The 24,416-nt window shown below is 41.1% G+C and overlaps 4 protein-coding genes and 1 long non-coding RNA gene across 7 annotated transcripts; 4 read left to right on the top strand and 1 right to left on the bottom strand.

Annotated features, from left to right (window-relative positions):
• The first annotated feature begins 6,244 nt into the window (after window positions 1-6,244).
• On the top strand, window positions 6,245-15,052 carry LOC114154707 (betaine--homocysteine S-methyltransferase 1-like). 2 transcript variants are annotated; one of them, XM_028034043.1, is made up of 8 exons: window positions 6,245-6,401; window positions 6,868-7,000; window positions 7,084-7,196; window positions 7,289-7,480; window positions 8,146-8,293; window positions 8,376-8,558; window positions 8,657-8,885; window positions 8,995-9,323. In XM_028034043.1, exons 1-8 carry the CDS (start codon window positions 6,384-6,386, stop codon window positions 9,182-9,184), a joined length of 1,206 nt encoding a protein of 401 aa, XP_027889844.1. In that variant the 5' UTR covers window positions 6,245-6,383; the 3' UTR covers window positions 9,185-9,323. The 2 variants fall into 2 exon arrangements, with proteins under 2 accessions (XP_027889844.1, XP_027889845.1); XM_028034044.1 differs by lacking the exon at window positions 8,995-9,323 and adding an exon at window positions 15,034-15,052 and having other exon boundaries at window positions 6,248-6,401.
• LOC114154711 (uncharacterized) lies at window positions 9,511-10,011 on the top strand. The gene is made up of 2 exons (XR_003597605.1): window positions 9,511-9,852; window positions 9,943-10,011. It is a non-coding gene; the product is annotated as an uncharacterized LOC114154711 (long non-coding RNA).
• LOC114154708 (betaine--homocysteine S-methyltransferase 1) lies at window positions 11,160-15,575 on the top strand. The gene is made up of 8 exons (XM_028034045.1): window positions 11,160-11,290; window positions 12,244-12,376; window positions 12,781-12,893; window positions 12,973-13,164; window positions 13,266-13,413; window positions 14,524-14,706; window positions 14,805-15,033; window positions 15,132-15,575. The coding sequence occupies exons 1-8, from the start codon at window positions 11,273-11,275 to the stop codon at window positions 15,307-15,309; spliced, it is 1,194 nt and encodes a 397-aa protein (XP_027889846.1). The 5' UTR covers window positions 11,160-11,272; the 3' UTR covers window positions 15,310-15,575.
• Window positions 15,576-16,343: 768 nt separating this feature from the next.
• kgd4 (alpha-ketoglutarate dehydrogenase subunit 4) lies at window positions 16,344-21,028 on the top strand. Of its 2 annotated transcripts, XM_028033978.1 has the most exons (6): window positions 16,344-16,421; window positions 16,527-16,678; window positions 16,890-16,981; window positions 18,069-18,132; window positions 18,961-19,154; window positions 20,578-21,028. In XM_028033978.1, exons 3-6 carry the CDS (start codon window positions 16,928-16,930, stop codon window positions 20,593-20,595), a joined length of 330 nt encoding a protein of 109 aa, XP_027889779.1. In that variant the 5' UTR covers window positions 16,344-16,421; window positions 16,527-16,678; window positions 16,890-16,927; the 3' UTR covers window positions 20,596-21,028. The 2 variants fall into 2 exon arrangements, with proteins under 2 accessions (XP_027889779.1, XP_027889778.1); XM_028033977.1 differs by lacking the exon at window positions 16,344-16,421 and having other exon boundaries at window positions 16,455-16,678.
• Window positions 21,029-21,119: 91 nt separating this feature from the next.
• Window positions 21,120-24,347, bottom strand: pdxp (pyridoxal (pyridoxine, vitamin B6) phosphatase). Its single transcript, XM_028033975.1, has 2 exons — window positions 23,372-24,347; window positions 21,120-22,167 (listed from the first exon to the last, which is right to left on the bottom strand). The coding sequence occupies exons 1-2, from the start codon at window positions 23,967-23,969 to the stop codon at window positions 21,818-21,820; spliced, it is 948 nt and encodes a 315-aa protein (XP_027889776.1). The 5' UTR covers window positions 23,970-24,347; the 3' UTR covers window positions 21,120-21,817.
• Window positions 24,348-24,416: the final 69 nt, after the last annotated feature.

Below are 24,416 nucleotides of genomic sequence, written 5' to 3'. Positions count from 1 at the left end.
AAATACAGCTTCTGTACAATTTGTAACATAGGTTAATCAGTTCCATGAGGGGGAGAGAGAAAGCTCAATCAATCTAAACTTTATCATATGTTGCATAAAGTCATTGAGACGTAATGTGAACATGGTGTCCACATTGCTACACCTAGAGCTGAGGTCTCTTCCACCATGGAGATAAATCTGCACCAAAGTAGCAACCTTTATTTAACCAGGATAAAAACTCCTTGAGATTAGAAATCACTTTTATTAGTGTCCTTGATATACACACATGAACTATTTCTGCTCTTAAATACAAACACTAAGCCAGACAAACAGTCATTCAAAGTGAACTTGCTAAGCCTGGAGTTCGGAGAGTTTCTTTTAGTGTTGTCTTTGCATGTAAAAATACTACACCTTTCTGTAAACATGACACTCCTTCGTGAATGAATTATCATTATATTTACAGCAACTGGTTTATGGACAGCGCCTTGCAGAAGAGTTTACACATTTTATCATATTTAAGGACCTAAAATTCAAAGTATTTCATCAGTCAGAAACAGTACAAGTTCTTTATATTTTCAGAAATAGATTCTGAATTCAGCAGTAATCAGAAGAAGCCTGAGCTTGAAACTAAAGTTGCTTTAAACTTTAATCTTACTAAACTTAAACCCCACAACTCTCTCCCTGACATGTCTGCTGGGTTCTTTGGTCACAATGATGTCACTTTTCTGAGAAATTAAAATAAAAAGGAACATAAAAACATTTTCCTTTTACTACACAGTGTAACTTTGTCTGGATTCATCAAACAAAATATCAATATAAAATACATTAAAGCTTTACTGCAAATGACAAAATGTGGAAAACGGTAAAAAGGTCTGGACTGGACTGCTTAATGAACATGCAGGTATAAATAATGGATGCTTACAGAGGTAGATAAAACTGCACTACTTTGAAATATTTTACTCACATGAAAGTATTTGTCCAAAAAAAATCTCAACTAGGATTAGAACAGTATTTGGTAAAAAGGCTACTTAAGTACAAATAACTGTCATGAAATGGTGCGGTGTTGGTGGTGAGGCAGACGCAGCGGACCCAGGTATGATGAAAATTATGGTTTTAATGGTGAAACTCAGTCCAAAACAACAGGCAGCTCGCACAGAGACACACCGACGACGAACAGACTAGACATTGACAAGGACCCGACGAGGAACTTCTTCTTCTTCTTCTTCTTTAGATTTTAACGGCAGCTTGCATCCAATTATGTTGCACTACTGCCCTCTATTGACTCCTACCAGCTACTCCTCAAAGACTCTTAAAAATCCCAGTGTTTTTTAAAAAACGAAAAATCTTCTTTTTCCCCTCAATACTATTCAGCTGATCGATCACCTTGTCAAATTTCAATTCCCTACTAACACCTAGTTCTGTTTTTAATAATCTTCTTTGACTTGCGTATTTCCTACATTTAATCAAAACATGTTCCACTGTTTCTACTTCATCACACCATCTACATAAACCAGTAAGGTGTTTCCCCATCTTAAAAAGAGTTCCGTTTAGGAAACTATGCCCAGTTCGTATTCTATTTATAATTATCTCTTCCCTCCTGTTTAATCCTCTGATCCTTTCTACATCGACTGTTTTTTGTATTCTAAATAAATGTCTTCCTTTTATTTCATTTACCCACCTATCTTCCCATATCTTCTTGCTTTCTTTCCAAATTATACTTTTGCCTTCAGATTTAGATAACTTTATTTGCATATCAATATCATCTTTTTTAATTGTCTCCTTAGCCATCTTGTCTGCTCTTTCATTCCCCATAATACCTACATGAGCAGGAGTCCAGAATAATACAACATTTTTATTTTGTTCACATATCCTATGATGAACCGCCATAATCTCATATAAAATATTTTGATGATTTTTTGTACGTCCCTTTCCGATACTCGTCAACGCAGATAGAGAGTCACTACAACCCGACGAGGAACAAGGAACACAGGTGGAGTTAAATACACGGGAGGGTAATCATAGAAACGAGACACACCTGGGAACAATCAAGGGGAGGACAGGACAACGAAGAGACTTAGGGACACAGAACACTCTAAATAAACAAGGAAAAGCACAGACCATGACAATAACTGATTTAACATTTTAAAATGTTCTAATCAGACAGACAAGAACATAGAGTTACACTTAAAATCTGGTATTTAAAGACTAAAATAAATAGAAAGTATACATAACATGACTGCAAAATAAATTTAGACAGAGGAGACTTTACTTTTATTTTGCCAACACAAAACTTTTGAAACTGATATTTATAGTAGGTAAAATTACTCTTTTCCGATAAACACATATCGGAAAAGAGTAAAGTACTTCCAGAGACTTAGAGACTTAGACTTAGACTGACTTTATTGTCATTTTGCATGCACAGGGTGTATACAGAACGAAATTTCGTTGCATACGGCTCAGGACAGTGTTTTGAGCTTTCAATGTTGTGAGGTTACTCCAGAATAAAATAAAATACAGTATAAAATATGAATATAAATATAAATATAGAATATAAAGTGCAGGAATGACAGTAAAATAGAAGTTATTTAGCTCTGTACATGTGCAAGGTATAAAGTGGAGACCAGATTTTGAGTGCAGTCTAGTTAAGAGTTCAGCAGTCTGATGGCAAGTGGGAAAAAGCTGTTTCGGAACCTGGTGGTCCTGCACCGGATGCTGCGGAACCTCTTTCCAGAGGGCAGCAGGGAGAACAGTCCATGGTGGGGGTGTGAGGGGTCACTGATGATGTTTCGGCCTCGGGACACGCAGCGCTGGGATGAAATGTCCTGGATGGAGGGAAGGGGGGCCCCGATGATCCTCTCTGCTGTCCGCACCACTCTCCTCACGTTCTTCCAGTCGGAGACGCTGCAGCTTCCACACCACACAGAGAGGCAGTTGGTCAGAATGCTCTCTATGGTGCTTCTGTAGAATGTCTTGAGGATGGGCGGGGGCAGGTGGGCTCTTCTCATCCTCCGCAGGAAATACAAACGTTTCTGTGCCCTCTTGGCCAGAGACGTGGTGTTCACAGTCCAGGTGAGGTCGTTAGTGATGTGCACCCCCAGGAATTTGGTGCTGCTGACCACCTCCACAGCCGAGCTGTTGATGAGCAGTGGAGCGTGGCTGGGCCGGTTCTTCCTGAAGTCGACGATCATCTCCTTCGTCTTGTCAACGTTCAGGATCAGGCTGTTGTCTCTGCACCAGTCCACCAGCTGCTCCACCTCCTCTCTGTAGTCCAGGTCGTTGTCGTCTCTGATGAGGCCCACCACCGTTGTGTCGTCCGCGAACTTCACGATGTGGTTGGTGGCGAACCTGGGGACGCAGTCGTGTGTCATCAGAGTGAACAGCAGAGGGCTCAGGACGCAGCCCTGAGGGGAGCCTGTGCTGAGGGTGATGACATCGGAGGTGTGTTGTCCGATCCGGACTGACTGAGGTCTGTCGGTGAGGAAGTCTAGCAGCCAGTTTCGCAGGGGGGTGCTGAAGCCCAGGTGTCCCAGTTTTCCTGCCAGATGCTGTGGGATGATTGTGTTGAACGCTGAGCTGAAGTCCAGGAACAACATCCGCACATGAGTGTTCTTCTCCTCCAGGTGAGCCAGGCTCAGGTGTAGGGTGGAGGAGATGGCGTCCTCAGTGGAGCGGTTTCGGCGGTAGGCAAACTGGAACGGGTCGAATGTGGAGGGGAGTCTGGAGATGATGTGTTCTTTTACCAGCCTTTCAAAGCACTTCATCATGATGGGAGTCAGTGCCACAGGCCGGTAATCGTTGAGAGAGGTGACTTGAGGTTTCTTTGGCACTGGAATGATGGAGGCAGTTTTGAGACAGGCTGGCACTGTGGCTTGGTCCAGTGAGGTGTTAAAAATGTCTGTTAGGACACCAGCCAGCTGACCTGCGCATTCCCTGAACACCCGCCCAGGTATGTTGTCGGGGCCTGGGGCCTTCCGTGGGTTGACTCTTTTCAGAGTCTTCAACACATCAGCTGTGTCCAGGCAGAGTGCCTCCTCTTCCTGGTGGGGAACAGTTTTCTTTGCCGGAGTACTGTTCAGTGCCTCGAACCTCCCAAAGAAGTTATTGAGTCCATTTAGAAAGTCAGCATCAACTTCACCCAATGGGGGGGAGGATGGATTGTAATCTGTGATCGCCTTTATGCCTTGCCACATACTTCTGGTGTTGCTGGTGTCGTGGAAGAACTCCTGTATTTTTCGACTGTGGGTTCGCTTTGCTAACCTGATAGCACGGTTCAAGTTGGCTCTCGCTGTCCTCAGTGCCTCCTTGTCGCCAGACTTGAAGGCTGAGTTCCGTGCTTTTAGCATTTCACGTACCTCCTTAGTCATCCAGGGTTTTTGGTTGGCCCGGGTGATAATGTTCTTAGTGATGCTGACGTCCTCTGTGCACTTGTTGATGAAGGCTGACACAGTCATGGCGTACTCATCGATGTCGATCGATATGCCTGGCTTACTGGATCTTCATGATCTCCAAATGGAACTGCAAGTTTACCAGATGGAAAATGACATTGGGACAAAAGTTTGTGTTCAAACAAGAAGTCTTGAATGCATCTGGTGCATTTTCATAAAATAGCTTATTCATTCGGTGAAGTTACTTGCCATGGGTAGAGTAGTAAGAAAATCTAACTAAATCAGAGCAGTGATGCTTCATAATAATATTATTCAAGTAAAAATAAAAAGTGTGGTGCAGTGAAACTACTCCTAAACATGTGACTGAGTGAATGTAACTTGTACCTCCCACCTTTAGATGGGTATAAATGCCTAAACACTGTCTTTGCAGTAGATTTTAAATTCTATTTTCTTTTTCCATTGAGAAACATCTCCAAACAGCAATGACATATTTATCTCAATATTTTCAAATTAGTCCCAGAATCTGTCCCTACATTGCAAGACATTTCTGTCTGGCTGCATTTGTTCCGCACTCCAACAAAGGTTTGCAGAAATCCTGCAATGAACTGCAGCTGAAAGGCAGTTTCCTGAACTTTGACTCTGTTGATAAACACATGAAGAAGGCCTGAATGTAACGTTCCCCCTGAAACTGGATAAACCCAGAACTGCACACACCAAACTGCTCCACCGAAGGTCATCGATCAGCCGTATCTCAGAGTGTGTGTTCGGGTGTGTGGGCGTGGGCAGGGGTGTGCATGTGTGTGTGTGTGTGTGTGTGTGCATATTTGTGGGTTTTGTGAGCTGTGTAAAGCAAATGTGACAGGCTTGAAATTCAGTGGCAAAAAAATAAGGTGTTAATGGTTAATCTGGAGAGATGTAATGATCCACATGCAGCTGAGGCTTTAAATCTGAAATAAACCTAATCTGAGGTCGGAGGTGATTCTAGCAACTACAAAAAAAGCAAAATATTTTAATGTAGTCATCTAAATGTTTAATGTTTTTTAGCCATGTACTTATTTTGACTGTAGTTGAAGTATGCAGTCAAAAGATTGACTAATTTCTGCACAAATTAAAATAAAAGTTAACTGTCATCACTTGTGTATGCAGACTTAAATCTTCAACATGCTTCTTTTTTAAAGATTGTAATAAAAAACAGGACAACCAATTAAAATAAAATATTATTCAAAGGAATGAAAACAATAATAAACTATTTCTACTTGGCAAATTGGTGAGGGAGGAGGACCTGTAATGCATAAAAAATAAAATAAAAACACAAAGATTTTTTTGTTTTTCTTACCCTTTTTTTGTTTTTTGCTTTTCAGCATTTTGCAGCACATTGCCAAACATTTCCAAAGGACTGCAGCTGAGAAGCAGTGCAACCCTGAAACAACACAGACTGTACTTTCCCCAGGGAATGCGGATGAAAGGAGCCTGGTTTAATATTCTTGGGTTTTTTGAATAGATTACAAACATATATGCAGGAGATTTTACATGAAGCTACTTTATTCTCTTAGCTTTGTGTAAATGACAATCATTAATGCAGCTGGTTGCATAATAAGGATTTTATGTTCTGTTAAGCAGAACCCGGAACATCCTTTTATCCCTGACACATGAACACAGAATAACTTTTTGGGTTTTCAAAGCTCAGCTGGACTCAGTGGGAATCTTAAATAAGCAATATTACTGGCTGGACTGACCACTACACAGGCTCATCTGTCTTTTTATCACAGATCCTTTCTCTGCTGCCTCAGAGAACTAATACAACCTATACCATCTCCATTGATCAGTGGGCTTGGCCGCGTTGCACAACATTCAAACAGACATGTACATATTTGACGTAAATTTGGCACCAAGCTGAAATCCTCCCATTCATCCTGCTGCTATATAAAAGAGGAGACGAGCAGCTTCTGGTACTCATCAGGTCAGCTGAGGGGCTCGCTGTTACCAAGTGCTTTGCGCTGCGACTGAGACGGGACGAAGATGGCACCAACCAAGAAGGTAACACACACTCTGCAGAGATTTTCCCAATGCATCACACAGATTGAAAATGGGTTAATGTAAAGAAACTGCTGGAGGTGGATGTTCTTTCGTCTGTGCTGTTACTGGGAAGGTGTTCATGCAGCTTTTTTTAAAATATTGAACTGTGTCAAGGCGTTTAGTTGAAAATCCAGACTATGTCAGTCCATGCTGATTTCTGGCAAAAGAAAAAACAGCCTTATCTTTGCACCTTTGTACCCCTAAGGCACATCTGGTTCCATTTTTGTGATTGCGCAGTGATTTTTGATCAATTTTCAAATTATTCATCCAAAACATCAATTTCTATTTCTTCTGTTTTGCAAGAACATATTTTATTTTGCTCTTTTTAATTGTGTTTTTTTTTTTCTTAACTGAGGTGTAAGAAAGAAGCACAACTCATTTTTTAAAGTATTAAACCCAGATTAAATAGATATTTCTTCTCACGCAGGGGATCCTGGAGCGTCTGAATGCCGGAGAGATTGTAATCGGTGATGGAGGTTTTGTGTTAGCTCTGGAGAAGCGGGGCTACGTGAAAGCTGGGCCATGGACTCCGGAGGCTACTGTCACTCACCCTGAAGCTGGTATCACAGTTTTAATCTTACATTTAATCCAAATTCAATCTCACACTTTCACATTAAGGTGACAGGATATGTTTTTTTATCAGTGCGACAGCTGCACAGGGAGTTCCTCAGGGCGGGAGCCAACGTCATGCAGGCCTTCACATTCTACGCCAGCGATGACAAACTGGAGAACAGGGGTCAGGCACTGAAAATCACTGTAGGTGCCCAAGGACAGCACCTCAATGCTCCAAACAGGTCTTTTCAGCAAGCAGTAAAGGTGATAATCAGTTGTTTGTTTGTTTTTTCCAGGGAGCACAAATCAACGAGGCTGCTTGTGACCTGGCGAGGGAAGTTGCCAAGGAAGGAGACGCACTGGTAGCTGGAGGAGTGGCCCAGACTCCGTCCTACCTGAGCTGCAAGAGTGAGACGGAAGTGAAAGCCATCTTTAAGAAACAGCTGGACGTGTTTGTCAAAAAGAATGTGGACTTCCTGATTGCCGAGGTGAATTCATTTAGCTCTTAACTCGATAACGTCAAATCATTGATCGCTCCGGCTGTAGAATGACTGCTTTTCTCAAAAACCTGCTGAGTTGACTGACTGTTGTGCTGAATATATTCTGTGTATTCTGTATCAAAAGCAAAAAAAAAAAAAAAAACAGGAAAAATCCAATTTTAAAACTGTTTGTAAAATTATAAACTGATAAATGCTATTAGATTTTGTTATGTGATTTTATAATTCTGATCTGAATTCAGAACAGATTTGCACCCAAATCATCATTCCTGCATGTGCCGATGCAAAATAGTTACAGACATGCACCAAAAACAAAGATGGAGCAATAGAGAGGATATGTGTTAATTCTGATTTATTTAAGTTTGAGGATGTATTTCATGTTTGTGATACAATTTTCAAATAGTTGCATAGTATTTATTGCATACACTTAGCAATAGTATGGACTTTTGAGTTTTCTTTACAAAATACTCTGTTTGCAAAACCATCACTCTTAAAAAATATTTGGCCACCTGCAAAATCAACTTAAATTTTGCTTTGTCACACACCTCCATTTTTTATTCTTATGACAGTTTCTTTTTGTATCAGGCTTTAAACGGCCAAATGTACTTAGCCTGAAAAGTCATTTAATTCTTCATGCTGTGTTTATGTGTTGGCAGTACTTTGAGCATGTGGAGGAAGCAGGGTGGGCTGTTCAGGTGCTGAAGACCAGCGGGAAGCCAGTGGCCGCCTCTCTGTGCATCGGACCAGAGGGAGACATGCACGGCGTCTCACCCGCAGAGTGTGCCATCCGGCTGGTGAAAGCTGGTGCGCCCTGAAGAGTTTGCAACATGAAACTTCTCAGATTTCTTCCTTATTTGACTGTAATATTTTTGCTTTGAACTCCAAGGTGCCCAGATTGTGGGAGTCAACTGCCACTTTGACCCCCTGACCTGTGTGAAGGCTGTTAAGATGATGAAGGAGGGAGTGGAGAAGGCCGGGCTGAAGGCTCACTACATGGTGCAGCCGCTGGCGTACCATACTCCCGACTGCAACTGTCAGGGATTCATCGATCTGCCTGAATTCCCCTTTGGTAACAACAACCTGCTTCCACATAGAAAAAGTGGAGAAAAGCTAATGTTGTAATTTAGCATCTTGTGTTTTTCCTGTCTGTGTTTTCTTGTTTCTTAGCCCTGGAGCCCAGAATCCTGACCCGCTGGGACATGCATCAGTACGCCAGGGAGGCCTACAATGCTGGCATCCACTACATCGGAGGCTGCTGTGGCTATGAGCCTTATCACATCAGGGCTGTGTCAGAGGAGCTGGCCCCAGAGAGGGGCTTCCTCCCTGCTGCATCAGAGAAACATGGATTGTGGGGTGCTGGTCTGGAGATGCACACCAAACCCTGGGTCAGAGCCAGGTAAAACATCTGCAAACATCAAGAACTCTGCAATCCACCTCTTTGTTTTTTTGTTGATTCTTTTGTGACACAACAAAAAAGTCATTTCTTTTGTTTCCATCTATAACAGGTCCCGACGCGAATACTGGGAAAACATCCGACCTGCATCTGGTCGTCCCAAGTGCCCGTCATTATCCACACCGGAGAGCTGGGGAGTGACCAAGGGCCACAGTGACCTGCTGCAGCACAAAGAGGCAACTAGCACCCAGGAAATGAAGCACGTGCTGGAGAAGCAGAAGAAGGTCAAAACGTCTGCATGAACATCATGCACTAAATAAATAGAAATGTGTCTGACTCTTACGTCAACATGACAGAGTTTTTCACTTTAGTCCAGAAGCAACGCTCCAGTGGAGGAGTCTTAAAATGACAACCCCTGAAACAATAAAATCTGAGTTTGTTGTGATGTTCACATTGTACTGTTTTCTGTTTGAGCCAATCCTAGTCACCCCCCTCATTTCCGTTATTCCTCGCACCTACGTTGCTTCCTGATTGTCTCCCTTCTTAAGCCTCTCTCAGTCGCAACCACACTGCCAGATTATCGAACGCTTTCAGCAAGTAGTTTTCCAGCACTTTTACCTCACCCTCATAGCCACGACCACGCTTTGTTCCTCGGACCTGCCCCTTTTGCCTTGCCCTTGTCGGACTGTTACTATCGCCCTTCTGGATCTCGACCCACGCCTGTTTCAGTTACACCGCTCTCGCCCACTCCCACGGATTCTACCCTTAGCCCCGATCGTGCATGACCTCGGCCCGTCTGACTAAGGATTCGGATCTGGATTTGGTTCTTCTGCTGCCTAACTAGTTTGTACGCTGCCCTGCATCAGCGCTTCCCTCCCCAGGCACTTCCTGCCAAGCTCTGCGTCAGCGCAGCATCCGCGCTCCTCCTGGTTCCTCAGCCGATCACTTCAGTTACTGATCGCCAAGCCAGGTTAGTGTTCCCTTCACACACCCGCAGTAACAGATCCTTTTGTTACTATTTGTCCAGTCACCGATCTCTCCTCTCCGCCCCCCTTCGCAGTGCTGCAGCGGACGATCCTGCGTGCCCGGTTTAAGCTGCCTTTTAATAAATATCAGAGTTTTCTGCTCACTCCTGTGTCGTGGCTGATTTTCTGGGTGAACCATTACATTTGTTACAAAATCTGAAAGCTCTGGGTCTGTTTCAATCAGTGGATCAGTGCAACAAATGAGTCATTTATTACTTCTAACATATTTCACACATTTACTGATTCAGAAATTGACTCAATAACTTTCTAATACAAACTGAATTTACATTACCTTATAAAAACATTTTGTCACACTGCAACTACAAATTTTAATGCTATTTTAATTACGGTTTTTGTGAAATTTGAAGGGGCCAAAAGAGCAACTCCTTTAGTGCATTGATCAAATCTGGATTTTTTGCAGCAGCTATAACTCATATAGCAAATTCATAAAATATCCCAATTCTATTTTGCTATAACACTCAAACTTGAACATTTAGAATGAACCATGATGTAAAACACTTTCAGCAAAGGAAAAAGTATCTCTAAACATTACACTAAACACACCGCCCACATGATGAAACATAACAGTGGCAGCATTATGGTGTGGAAATGATCTGTTTCTGCAGGAAGAGCTGGACACAGGGTAACACTGGAAGAAAACCTGAAAAGATCACATTTCAACAGCGCTAAAAACAAACAGCCAAAGTTACAAGAGAATAGTTTAACTCAATACATAATACAATGGGTCAAAATCCAGATTTAAATCTATAACTTAGAATTTAAAGACCTCCATCAAATCTGACTAAACAGGAGCTATTTTGCAAAGTAGAACTGCAGAGTAGAGTTTAGACTTTAGGTGCGTCAAACTGGTTCAGAGACTGACTGAAAGACACTGATATAAACAAGTGGTTGGTGGTTCTGCAAAGTATTCCTCAAAGATGGTGGTCACAAATATACATCACTCTTATAAGATTTGTATTTTTATCACAATGCATTGCTTTGCTTATCACATTAAACCCCAATATAAAACATTATTGTGTGACTGAAACAAGATGCACTGTATGTGTCAAAAAATAATTTAAAAAAATCAAACAAACAGAAAACCACAAGCCAGCAGAGAAGTGCACAGAAAACACGGAGAATCGTAATTAATCCGGACCAAACTAGACACAAAACGCATTCACAGTGCTCTCATTCAGTTAAAAAGGGGAGGTGTTGAGTAACTTGTCTTTTACCAATCAGAGTGGCCCCTGCACAGACCCCTCCCCTGCTTCAGGGGGATTTAATGAGGCCCCCTGCACCTCTCTGGTGTCACTTCAGCTTCTCAAAGTCTGAGCAGTCAGGGGTCCACACAGCAGCAGGCGAATGGCACCGACAAAGAAGGTATGTGTGAAAAACAGGAATGCTTTCTGAGAAAGAACCGCGCTGTAGACTGAAGACGCAGAGTTTATTAACAAAGCGTATTATTTTTGGTTTAGGACTGATTAACCCAAACTGTAGTTGGTATTTTACTAAGATGCTTCATTTCAAGGAGGGTTTTATTTTTCCTTTAACAACACGTGGGGGTCCGGTGGTTGTGGACTCCTAATAAATCTTCTGCACAGCTGGCATACCAGAGTCACATTTCTCCAAAATGCCAACTGTTGCTGCAGAAATGAAACACCAGTGCAACTAATAAGATATGTTTTATAAAGCCTTGATTCTAAGCTTCTGTCCTGGAAATGTGTTGAAATCATGTTTTGTTTTTTGTTTTTTTACTTTTTCTAAACGGTAGATTGGTTAGAATAATTTTTTTAAAGTATTAAAAACATTTGCTTTATATTTTTTTTAAGCTTACGACTGGCCTAAATTCTGTTGATTATGAAGAAAAAGTCAATTTCTTGAGTGTGGACTAGGAAGAGATCATCTTACATTAAACAGCAAGAATGAACAACGACAAATCACTCCTGTAAGGAAGGGAAAACGTAATACATTTTATTCGCTCTGCAGATTGCATTTCTTGACCTACTTGGATGCAGATTCATTTTGCAGAATCCAGATGGTGATAAAGTTTAACCCTTACATTTTGATAAAGGCTTCTGGTGTCAAGCCTTTGGTACACGCTTATTTCACAAGCAGCTGTTTTCATGACTCATTGCGACTGTGATAAAGCGAAATGGATTAAAAGATTTCAGGACACACGTTGTACAACACATATTGGATTGTTAGAGATTAAAATCAGACGGTGTTCATAACATTGTCCTGGAATGAGAACAGAAGTTATTTTTGGCTCAGCTGATTTATTTGCAGCCTGACTGATCCAATGTTTTACTGAAATCACTGATAAATTATTACAGGGTATCTTGGAGCGTCTTGACGCTGGAGAGATTGTGATCGGGGATGGAGGGTTTGTGTTTGCCCTGGAGAAGAGAGGATACGTCAAGGCTGGGCCCTGGACCCCTGAGGCTGCTGCAGAGCACCCAGAAGCTGGTGAGATTAAACTTTAATGTTGAAATTCTGCTAAAAAATATATTATTTTTGCATCTTCAATGATGAACTCCACACCAAATTAAGGTACTTTCTACAAAATGTTGAACTGTTACATTTTCTTCAGTTGGCATATCTGATTAGCTCTCCTGCAACAATGTACAATTTCAGAAAATCTTTTCAAATGTTGATATTCTTAAAGTAAACGTTAAAGTAAAATCTCATTTAAGGAACACAAACAAATCAAGAAGCCTCTTCAAGTCAGTGGATTACTAAATCCTAACTCAGCACAATCAAGAAAACATTCAACATTTCCTACAGGTTTATGAAATGACATTAAAACAAATCCTTATATGCTTCCTGTATTTTTATAATTTTTCATTTCATCCACTCTGGTTGACTTCCAGTGCGTCAGCTGCACAGGGAGTTTCTGCGGGCTGGAGCCAACGTCATGCAGACCTTCACTTTCTATGCCAGTGATGACAAGTTGGAGAACAGAGGCAACAAGCTCGCCCTCACTGTAAGACAAGAGATTATAACTCTTTGTGACACTTTATGGATTTGCATTTCATTTTTCATTTTTTTTAATTGGCCTACAGGGAGCTCAGATCAACGAGGCCGCCTGCGATCTGGCCCGGGAAGTCGCCAATGAGGGCGACGCTCTGGTGGCCGGAGGAGTGTCCCAGACTCCATCCTACCTGAGCTGTAAGAGCGACCAGGAGGTGAAAGCCATCTTCAAGAAACAACTGGACGTGTTCACTAAGAAGAATGTTGACTTCCTCATTGCTGAGGTAGAGATTAAGCTATTGAGGAAGTAAAAATATTTCCTGGATGTAGTATCTGCTGGATAGATGTTGATGACCATGATTTGACTGAGAGCTTTGTCCTGCAGTACTTTGAGCATGTTGAAGAGGCTGTGTGGGCAGTGGAGGTCCTGAAGGAGTCGGGAAAGCCTGTGGCGGCCACTCTGTGCATCGGACCTGAGGGAGACATGCACGGCAACTCACCTGGAGACTGTGCCGCCAAGCTCGTTAAAGCCGGTACGTAACGGAGTCTTCAACGTACCCCAAACTAATCGTTAAGTTTAAGTCTTACACACATACACAGCTGGACCCAAAGCTTTAGGTCAGTTAGGATTACCAAAATTATTTCACTTTACCAAGTGCCAGAAGGATGAATGAGAGGATTTTTAAATTGATGTTTTTTTTTGTTTTTTTGACATTTTTGAATTACGAAGTATGTACAGTATGTTCTTAATTCATTTCATTGGATTAAATGTTTTAGTAATCATTGATGATGTCAAGGCTTCCAGGGCTATTCAAAATGGAGGCAGTCCTGTGGATGTAGTTTAGGGTAAAACCACAAACACACATGTGGTATTGGTTTTTGCTATATGAGAAAGTGAAAAATCTCACAAAATTGATAACACCACGAGTAAAGAATATTACATGAAAATGTTGAAGAAACATCTCAAAACACCAACTGGGAAATAAAACCTCAGCTGCAAATAGGTTTTCTAAATAGACACTTCCAATGTCATTTCAAAGTGGCTTAAGGAAAACAAAGCCATTATTTTTGATTGACCATAAAAAAAATGCTGATCTCAGGCAGATAGAAAATTGTGCCCAGAAGATCTGAGTAAAGCTATACCGTTGGACTATCTATCAAATATTAAGGGGATGCATGCAAACTTTGACTTGGTAGAACATTATTTAAAAAAATAACTCTCTCTCCATTTTTTCTGGCATTTAGTAAGCAGAAATAATTTAGGTAATCCTAACAGGAAAAGCATAGACAAATATAATGTGACACAGTGAGAAAATGGGTCATATTCATACAATATTTATCTATGTCTGTTTTCAGCTGCATTACAAGAGCAAAAGGTGCAAAAAAAAGAAAAAATTGAAATTCAAGTAGTGTTAGAAATGTGGATCTATTGTGGTTAAAGGTATGGCAGTAGGAAGTTTGTTTTATTAAATGTGGGTTATAAACATATTAAGGACTTAAAGCATTTGGTAATAGCACAATATCTTGCGACCAGAATAAACTTTTAATGGCATTTCTAGCTAAAGGTAATGACAAGGTTTTAGTTAATAACATTGTTGTGCACTTAAATAAGGGTTTTCCTCTAACTTCTGCATGCTGTCTAGGTGCCCAGATTGTGGGAGTCAACTGCCACTTTGACCCCTTGACCTGTGTAAAGACTGTGAAGATGATGAAGGAGGGAGTGGAGAAGGCCGGGCTGAAGGCTCACTACATGGTGCAGCCACTGGCGTACCATACTCCCGACTGCAACTGTCAGGGATTCATCGATCTGCCTGAATTCCCCTTTGGTAACAACAACCTGCTTCCACATAGAAAAAGTGGAGAAAAGCTAATGTTGTAATTTAGCATCTTATGTTTTTCTGTCTTGTGTTTTCTTGTTTCTTAGCCCTGGAGCCCAGAATCCTGACCCGCTGGGACATGCACCAGTACGCCAGGGAGGCCTACAATGCTGGCATCCACTACATCGGAGGCTGCTGTGGCTATGAGCCTTATCACATCAGGGCTGTGTCAGAGGAGCTGGCCCCAGAGAGGGGCTTCCTCCCTGCTGCATCAGAGAAACATGGATTGTGGGGTGCTGGTCTGGAGATGCACACCAAACCCTGGGTCAGAGCCAGGTAAGGAGCAACCATTTGTCTTTTATTACCTTGGAAATGAACATATTATGGCTTCTAATCACCAATGTGATCCAGCTAATCTCCTCACTGTCATTCAGAGCCCGCCGTGATTACTGGGAGAACCTGAAGCCAGCCTCTGGCCGCCCTTTGTGTCCATCCATGTCGGCCCCAGACTCCTGGGGTGTTACCAGGGGCCACGCTGATCTAATGCAGCAGAAAGAGGCCACCACCAAGGACCAACTCAAACAGCTGTTTGGCAGGTCAAAGGACCACTGAGTGTTTCCAACCTGAAAGCAGATGCGAGTTAAGCAGCTGCATGAAGCACCTCAGCACAATATAGTGGACAGTTTTGTATAAACCAAGCAGCAATTTCTAACTTGAGACTGCACTGCTCTGTTCATCGATTTCTTGGAAAATGAGGCCACAGTGTCTCAGGTTAGGAGTTAGCCACATGTTGAAAAAGGACCGGTTTGTTTTCCCATTATCCTGGACCAGTTTGTGAAATGACGTAATATCTAATAAAACACAAATTGGCTACTTAACTGTGTTGAATGAAGTTTTTGATGTTTTACTTCTTCCACCATCAATACTAGAAAAAAGATTTGCATACTTCAAATTGTAAGCATTAAGAATATTAAAACTCTGTTTAAGTATGATCAGATTAAATTTATTCTTGTACTTTAGAAAGAAGAAACAAATTTATATGAATAAATATAATATTTTCCACCAGATAAATAATACTGTGTTATTACAGGTTTTGGGTTGTTAAAGGTCTTATTAGCTTTCATTTCTCTGTAGTTCACATCTACTATCAGTCATAAATTTTCAGATGAACTCCAAATCAACCTAAGCTTTCCGAGAAGAATTTTCTTAACATTTAGAGAAAATATGGAACAACTAAAAATTGACATTTTTCCGCTACTGAAAAAAAACACATAACTTGAACTAGACAGCCATCAACACTGAATGAGCTGCTGTATACTATGGAGAGTCGCGATGCAACCCTCACACAAACGTAACTTTTGTAAATATAAAAACATATTGAATGAGCTAATACAGTGGTAATTTTCCACATGGAGAATAACTTTTGCTAATAAAGAAAATTATCTTTTAAATCAAGATTTTCATTTCCAGTTAGTCTGATATTAACATCTTTTTTTATCTGAAACATTTTAATGTACTAAAAATAATTTTTAAAAAAGTGAGAGCGAGTGAGAGAGATAGAGATAGACAGAGAGAAAGAGAGAGAGAGTTGACGCACTAAACGTCTGCAAATTCTTGAGTATTCGTGCAGTGATGCATCTTGACCTATATAGGATCTCTGATATGGTCCTTATTACTGATAGGATAGATCCTGGTCATATGACAACGTTATCTTTGCTCCAAAGGTAGGTTGAAATTAAAGATAGCTTCTCTTTTTCTAGTACAGTGAACTTCTCTTAACGTTTAACATTATAAACAGACTCAGTAATCTTTTTTTGTGTAAATCCTAGCGGCCTTACTGAAGCTTGTCCTGTTTTACCTCATTCTGGATGACGGTCTTGTATTCGTCTGGGATATTCTTCCATAATCTGAAGGTTGCATTATCATGGGGTGGCTACTTGACCAAGCAGGACAGCCCCTGACAACAACGGCTATCTAAACGGTACAAATGTAGCTAACGTTTATTTAAGTTATCTGGTTGAAATGTGGTCATTTCTGAACTGTGCTAAGCAGCCGTCCCGCATCATTGCCTCCTTATTCTTCATATATTCTTTGCTTTGAACAAATGATAGCCCACCCGTTTTATTCTAGAAAGTACCTGTTTTTTGGCAATAACAACAGTGCCCTCTTGTGGTGGGTGTTTGTTGCTACAGGAGACGTTTTATACCCGGAAGTAAACCTTGAGGTCGTCATGGGGAGCAAAGTCAGCTCCAAAATGGCAGCTCCTACCGCTAGAGTAATTCAGGTAAAGTTGCTGAAGAAATTTGAATCGTTCTACCTCCCGTTTGGTTTGTTGCTATTTTAGTATATGGTTAAAGTACAAAAATGAATTCGGGATGTTTTTGACTCATTTTAGTGAGGGCTACTGGCTGAAATACCTCTTGTACCCTTGTTGATGTCCTTGTTAAACCGAACGACTCGCAGTCGTGTCTTGTGTTTTGCTCTGCTCCAACAGTATATTTCTAGTAATTAAAATGTGTTTCGGGTCACTTGATAATTGAGTTTTTTTCCTATATTATGGCCTGTTACAAAGTAGATAGGATTGAATAGTTGCACCTCAACGCTTTGCACCAGTGGCGCCCCCAGAAAATTTCCATAGGGGTGACCAAATGTATTTTCCATTTGGTAACTCAGGTGGAGTTCAGCCGGCGGCTGTGTATTGCCTGCTCCTTCACGCTTGTTTATTATTAAAATGACTATGCATCCAACAAATTTACCTCAGGTTGGAGAAACGCAAAGATTTCAGAAGACAGACACTTCATACTGTTATTTCAATGATCATTAATTTGCCTGTTAATATGTCTTTGCAAAAACATCTACAAAACCTAGAAAGACTGATTGTATTTGCTCAATTTGATTCAAGGCAACCAAGTTAATTAGGATCTCGTTACTCTCTGTGTTTTAAAAGTGTATATTGATTAACTTGAAGTGGTTGTTGATTTATAGCACAAATCTCACAAAACTGGGGACTGCCTGGGGTGGAAGCCTGTCTTACATTATAACAAATGTTCCCTTGAGAAAATCTCAATGCATATTAATGACTGGAATGATTGATTCCTTATTAAATGCCCCCTTATCTGTGTTTTTCTGTTTTTGTACAATTGTATTAGACATTTAATATTCTGTAGGCTAACCATATATCCAAACTTCAGCACTATATCAATTACAGATGTATCCATCAAGCTTTTCCTGGCTTATTTTGTTTGTTGTTGTTGTTGCTTTTTTCCATACAGATGAACTTGGTACTAAAAGAAAACATCAAAATTCTGTACCTTTTAATGATTTTTTTAAAGTAATAAATGATTTGGGTTGTTATGTGTGTTTCTGCTCAGGCTGTTCGGCCACATGCTCCTTTAATCAAGTTCCCAAACAGACAGGATGTACCAAGGCCCAATGGTAAGTCTGTTTATAAAAAATATGTGAGATCTAAACAGAACCAACCAGCAGAGTATGTGCCAAAAGTTTATGTCTTTACTGATCAAAAACATATCTGGTTTATTTTAGCAGAATGAGTTTTTGTTAGAAGCTGGAGAAAACACTTTAACTTTCCTGCAGCTGTTAAAATTAAGGATAGTTTTGCATGATATTTTCTTTTTATGCAGAGAAAGAGAGAATGAGAAGGGATAAGAACATTTATTTGACAACAAAAACAGATTTCAATATGTGGCTTTCTCTGAAAAAAGCTTCAGCATAGGGGCAGATGCAAACAAAACCCAGCACTGCAGATGTTCACCAGCACCAGTTGTTTTATGCATACTTTAAGAACAGATTTGTAACACTAAGGAATCATTTTGGCTGTGACGTTCAGACAAATGAAGAATGTGTAGTTGTATCTGATGTCAAAATGACATGAAACCAGTTCTAAAGTTGTTGGGAAGAGGCTTCCTTTCCTTCAGGTCACCTGTCCTTGACTTCAGAAGCCAAACTATTATCACAAGAGCAAAATCTACAGCAAAATGTTTAACTCTTTGTTTAGCTGCGCCTTATCTGATAAAAGTCCAGTTGCCACAATCTTGACCTTCGGCACACTTAACTTAAAAAAAACAACAACACAGAAATGTCTCCAGATACACTTGTATTTGTCTCTGAGGGAGTGTTTCCTGATAATTCCACATGCTCTGATGTATTTATGCAAGCTCAATACAGTATAGTCATTTACTGGTAACATTAAATGAAAGGATTTCCTGCTGTACTCTGAGTGTCTTTCACCATTGTTTGTTTTAGTCCAAGAGGCATTGAAACTGCTCGGTCTTAACGTTCCACAACACAACGCCCCCAGTTCAGCCTCAACGTCGTCCAGACCTCAAGTACCTTTGACTCCCACCCTGGGAACGCCGGACTCACTGGCCTCTGTTCAGCAGCTTCCCGCCAGGTACCGCAGGAGACCGTTAACTCTGGATGAAATGGACTACATCCAGGTGAGGGGTGCAGCCTACCATAGAAGCATGGCAAATTATTTTTATTACTTCATTGGTTTAGTAAGTTTATGTGTGTGCTTTTAGACTAGAAGAAGAAATGTTTTTTTTTGTTTGTACATTCATAGATATCACGTGAATGTTACTGTGTCCACGGAGGTAAAGCAGCACACTCCCAATAGATGGGGCTACCAGCTGGGGAAATGTGCACACACCTCCAAATTCCACACAGAATGGTTGCAGTGAGCAGAAATCTGTCTCTCCTGCATCATCTCATGCTAACAAGCTGATGAAATATTGATGCAGAAACCTGTTATTGATTGGAAAATACAGTGTGAGGAAATAAACTAGTGACAATGTAATAGCATTGAGATAGAATGGCCAAAAATGGGAGGTTAGAAATTGTGTTGAGTACTTGGAACACAACTCTTCCTGCTTACTCTAGTTTCCAACCACAGTCCAAAGACATGCACACTATAATGCCAAAAGTATACACCCACTCTTTCAAACCATTTAATTCAGGTGTTTCAGTCCCTTTCTTGGCCAGAGGTGTATAATGTCCAGCACTTAGGCATGCAGGCTGCTTTTACAAACATTTGGGAAAGACTGGATCGCTCTCTGGTGCTCAGTGACTTCCTACCATGGTGGGATGCTTCCTGTGAAATAATTTCTTCTCTGCTAAATATTCCACAACCAGAAGTTATTAACTTCTGTGGAAGCAATGGGAAAAAAATGGCAGTTCTGCCGCAAAGTGTTAGGGTGTTAAAAACCTTAAGAGTGGCGTCAGTGTGCACTGAGTGTCCTACTGAGGTAGGATGTAATTACAGTCCATGTGTGTGTAAAAGCAAATACCCTAGGTAATTCAGTGTATGTTTAATTATTTAGCACATTTAAATTGGACAAAGTGTGTGTGTTTGGATGTTTGTGTTGGCCCTGCAGTGAGCTGGTACCCTGTCTATTAGTGTAGGCTTCAGCTCCCCTGCAGCTCTGCACTGCAAAAACACAAAATCTTACCAAGTATTTTTGGTCTAGTTTCAAGTAACAGCAACATATTGGAGGTTGTCTTACGTAAATAATGCCTTAATGTTGATTTTTAAAAAGTATTAGTACTACAGGTGTATCATTTCACTTATAACACAACATTTTCCCATGTTATAAATGAATTAATATGTCAGTGGAACAAGTACTTTTTTATTAATATTAAGGAATTATGGGCTTAAAAAAAGCTCCTATATCTTTCCCAACAGTTACTTGTAAGTTTGTTTTGTTTTATTTTAGGTGTACTAAGATATTTGCACTAGAAACGAGATCAAAAATACTTGGTAAGACTGTTTTTGCAGTGTGAGAAGGATTATGTGGTTAAAGAAATGATTGGATATGTTGTGCTTTTTTTTAAACACTGAATTGTAATTTCTCTTTGCCTCAGCGTGGTGGACCAGAGTGATCCGAAACAATTCATTCTCTGCAGCCAAAGGAAGAGGAGTCCTTCTTCTCATCAACACAACCCTAATGCTGAGATTCATAGGATATATTACATAAATCTTATTGCAATGTACATAATGTTTATTTTAAATGATTACAATTTATTTTAAGTTCACACTGAAGGATAGCTTCATTGTAATACACAAAAAAAGCCTTTTTTTTTTTTTCCTTCAATAAAATTGAACCATGACGGCAGTGGAGACATCTTGGTTTTAAATGATCATTTAAATTTGATGGAGCTACACATGAACTGTAACTATCCTCAAATGCAAGTCGACAAAATAAAATGACATCTGGTTTTATTTTAAATCAGGGCAAACGTCAAAAAAAAAGTGGTTATGAAAATTTTTGAAACTGTTTTGTTGTGAACCACTGGATTAAATTGATTATAATGATTTGGTTTGTTGTGAAAATTTCTTTTTAAACAACACTGGCATCCGAGAAATATACAAAGCATTAGTTGAAAGAAGAGGCAATTGCTGCTGATCAGATGAACAATATTTAATTTGCTCCTTGGGTATTTTATTGTTGATACCATTGCTGGCATGCTTTAAATGGTAAAAACATTCACAACACTAATATTCCCATGTCAGTGCTTAACACTGGCAACCATTAATGTTCTCCAAAATAGAGTCCAGTGGGTTGTTCATTACCCAGATAAATGTTGGCACAATGTAGTACAGACATGACAGGTGAGAAGACACTCCGCCTACAGTCTCTGCTTTATTTTCTGCCAGAGCTGCATGTTTTCACCTTGAAGTGACACTCAGCCAGACAGATCAGAGGAGATTATTCTGCATTCACAAAAACAATACCAGCTCCTAAACACATGAATTAAGAATAATTCATGGTTTTACAAAAATAACTTTGAATGTTCCAAACCCTAATATCAAATACAACCAATGGACTTGATTAACAAAGTGCAGTATATCCATTAAACACAGCAACAACAAAACATTCAGTCACAAATGGCCACAACACTAGAAGAAACACAGAGGAATGCACAGGTTAATCATTATTTTCAGATATTTGTCCTAGATGTGAGTTGCTTTTGATATAAGCAGCTCTTTTTTCCCCTCCCCCCCTCTCTTGCCATAAACTGGAACATTTTCTTGCAAACGTGAGACTCAACACTGCACTTGTAATGTCGCAAAAGCGATCTGTGCTGCCGACGGAATCGTTCGTCAATCGTCGTTCTGCTCTTCTATTTCCTCAAAAGCTGGGAGGAAGTCGGCGATGGTGTCCACCACGTAGTCAGGCACGTAGCTGTGGTTGGTGCTCAGGTCACTGCTTCTGTATTCCTGGGCCTCCTCGATCTGAGACACGCCGGTGAGGGTGAGCATGGTGTCCAGGCCGCAGTTGGACCCGAACAGCATGTCGGTCTCCAGTCGGTCCCCGACCATCAGGCACTGGGCGGGATCCACGCCGCTGAACTGGCTGGAGATGCACTCGAACATGAAGCGGCTCGGCTTGCCGATCACAGTCGCTTTACGGCCCGACGCCACTTCCAGGGCGGCAGTGAGAGAACCAGAACCTACGGAGAGCAAAACATCAAAAACAGAAGGAGCCTCCAAGTGTTATGACATAGGTTTACACAAGTGTTCCTATCACTGATGTTAAATGTGTGTTATGCATTTGTATTTACATTGATGCAGCTTAAAAACTGCAAGAAATTCACATATAAAGTCAAGTAATTCATAAAGTTAATCTGTGTGTAATTTAAATAATATGAATGGGAGTAAATGTCAGATACAATTGGACTTTTGACTCACAAGCAAAACACTGATAGAAAATTAACACTGCACGTCACCTGGAATGCTCTATTCCTAAGGTGGCAGCATGATGCTGCGGCAGGTTTTTCAGCCGGTCTGACTCTGAGATTTATGGCTATTATTGGGTAAAAAATTTATGTTTTTAAGCACACATTAAGCAATAAATAAATTGCATAATAAATTAAAATGAATGCCATAATTTCCATTTGGGCAGCTGTCGTCAAAGAGGGGATTTGGACTATTTTTTGTAAATACTGGGCAATCCTGGGAGAAAAACTTTTAAAAGCTGCTAAAGACTTTAGGTTGGGACTGAGCTTCACCTTCCAGCAGCAGGGTGACCCTAAACATACAGCCAGAATCTCAATGGAAAGGTAAAGATTGAAGCATCTGCATGTGAAGGAATGCCCCAGTCGATGTCCAGACCTAAAACTAAAGGAGAATTTGCAATAAGACTTGAAAATGACGGTTAGAGGTCGCTCTCCTGACCCTTAATATTCTAAGCAGGCGATCTATAATGCTGCTAGAACAGTTAATAATTCATTTGAATCATTACCTAGCCTAGTTGTTTCCAAACCAAAGGTGAGTTTTAATGGTGATTATCTGATATTATGTAGTCAGTTCAAGTTCTATTCACACAATCATATTCTATTCTGCATTCAATGAAAGAGAAACATTATCTTAACAAGGATGTTATTTCTGTTTTACTGCACACTATTGATATTCAGGTGTGAAGAGGGGAAGAGAAACAATGAACAGAAAACAGCAACAATAACATTTGTAGTATTTGAAGCAAAAGGTGGGATGAATCACAGCAAAGATTCACACACACAACTCCAAAGCTTTTTAGGTTTGAACAGAGCTAAAGAATATTATATTAAACATAGGAGGGGAAAACTGTCCGCTTGAATTAGCTGATTGTAACTGGGTCAAGCTTCATTACTCCAATCATCATCATCATCATCATACCTGGCAGGATCCGTCCACCTGACAGCGGGTGCCACGGGTCGTTGTCGGTGGCCAGGAACAGACACTCCGGGTCCCTCAGGTAGCACGTAGCTTTGGCCAGTTTGAGAAAAGTCAGTTTGTCGTCGTGTCCCACCAGAACCGCTTTCACGTCCGGAGTCAGGTCGCAGTTGTAGATGGTGGCGTCCGGGTCGTCCGCCTCCTCCACGCAGGGGATCCCCGCCTCCAGCAGCTCCCTGCGGAGCCCCTCGCAGCCGATGACGAACACTTGGCCGCGGACCTTCACGACGTCCCTCAGGTAGAGGGCCGAGCAGTAGGAGGAGCTGAAGATCTGGTCCAGCATCACGTCGGTGAAGCCCAGGCGCGTGAACTTGTTCACGTAATTCTCCCGGGGCCTGGTGGAGTTGTTGGTGACGAACACCACGTTTTTCCCGCGGCGGATCAGAGCGTTCACCACCTTGGCCGCTCCCGTGATCTCATTCTCCCCGTGCCAGATGACCCCGTCGCAGTCGAACAGGAAGAAGTCCTTCGCTTCGAGCAGAACCCTGATTTGCGCACCGCGAATTTTCTGGCAGCCTTTGAAGGCAAAGGCGCCTGCCATTCCGGCGTTTTCCTCCGTCTCTTCCGTCTTTCACCGGCTAGTGGTGCCCCATGTCAGAGGCTGCGACATAACGTGACGGAAAACGGCGAGCTTATACGGGACGACAACAAAACAGCGTCAGGAAATCACATTGCAGAGACCTTGATGCTGCTGCACAAACCCGACATAGAGGAGCTACATAAACATTGACGTCCAGCCACGCTCGCTTGTCCAGATCGACCAATCAAAACGCAGCACTGCAGCCAATCACAGATGAATGTGTCAGAAGGCTTTAAATCCTTGGAAAATAAAATTTCTCTAAATGAGCTAAAAAGGTTCAGAAGTCTAGAGCAAGGGCTGCATGATAAATCCTCAAAATTATTACAAAATAACTTTCCAGTAAAAACTGTTGCTGTGTTTGTCGCTCCAGAAAGGTTCTGTACGTTTAAATGTAAATATCTCTAATAA

Source organism: Xiphophorus couchianus, chromosome 12, assembly GCF_001444195.1.
Source record: "Xiphophorus couchianus chromosome 12, X_couchianus-1.0, whole genome shotgun sequence".
NCBI classification, from domain to species: Eukaryota; Metazoa; Chordata; class Actinopteri; order Cyprinodontiformes; family Poeciliidae; genus Xiphophorus; species Xiphophorus couchianus.
The sequence above is the reverse complement of the archived record's forward strand: the minus strand, read 5'-3'. Positions and strand labels throughout refer to the sequence as shown.

Excerpts from the sequence above, each read along its gene's own strand:
- LOC114154707 (XM_028034043.1), top strand. Across the intron at positions 8,559-8,656 it reads TCTGCCTGAATTCCCCTTTG|CCCTGGAGCCCAGAATCCTG; the intron begins GTAACAACAACC and ends CTTGTTTCTTAG. Across the intron at positions 8,886-8,994 it reads AAACCCTGGGTCAGAGCCAG|GTCCCGACGCGAATACTGGG; the intron begins GTAAAACATCTG and ends CATCTATAACAG.
- LOC114154708 (XM_028034045.1), top strand. Across the intron at positions 12,377-12,780 it reads TGCAGAGCACCCAGAAGCTG|TGCGTCAGCTGCACAGGGAG; the intron begins GTGAGATTAAAC and ends GTTGACTTCCAG. Across the intron at positions 13,414-14,523 it reads CGCCAAGCTCGTTAAAGCCG|GTGCCCAGATTGTGGGAGTC; the intron begins GTACGTAACGGA and ends CATGCTGTCTAG.
- kgd4 (XM_028033978.1), top strand. The coding sequence starts at position 16,928 with ATGGGGAGCAAAGTCAGCTCCAAAATGGCAGCTCCTACCGCTAGAGTA. Across the intron at positions 16,982-18,068 it reads CTACCGCTAGAGTAATTCAG|GCTGTTCGGCCACATGCTCC; the intron begins GTAAAGTTGCTG and ends GTTTCTGCTCAG. Across the intron at positions 18,133-18,960 it reads GGATGTACCAAGGCCCAATG|TCCAAGAGGCATTGAAACTG; the intron begins GTAAGTCTGTTT and ends TGTTTGTTTTAG.
- pdxp (XM_028033975.1), bottom strand. The coding sequence starts at position 23,969 with ATGGCAGGCGCCTTTGCCTTCAAAGGCTGCCAGAAAATTCGCGGTGCG. Across the intron at positions 22,168-23,371 it reads AGGTGGACGGATCCTGCCAG|GTTCTGGTTCTCTCACTGCC; the intron begins GTATGATGATGA and ends TGCTCTCCGTAG.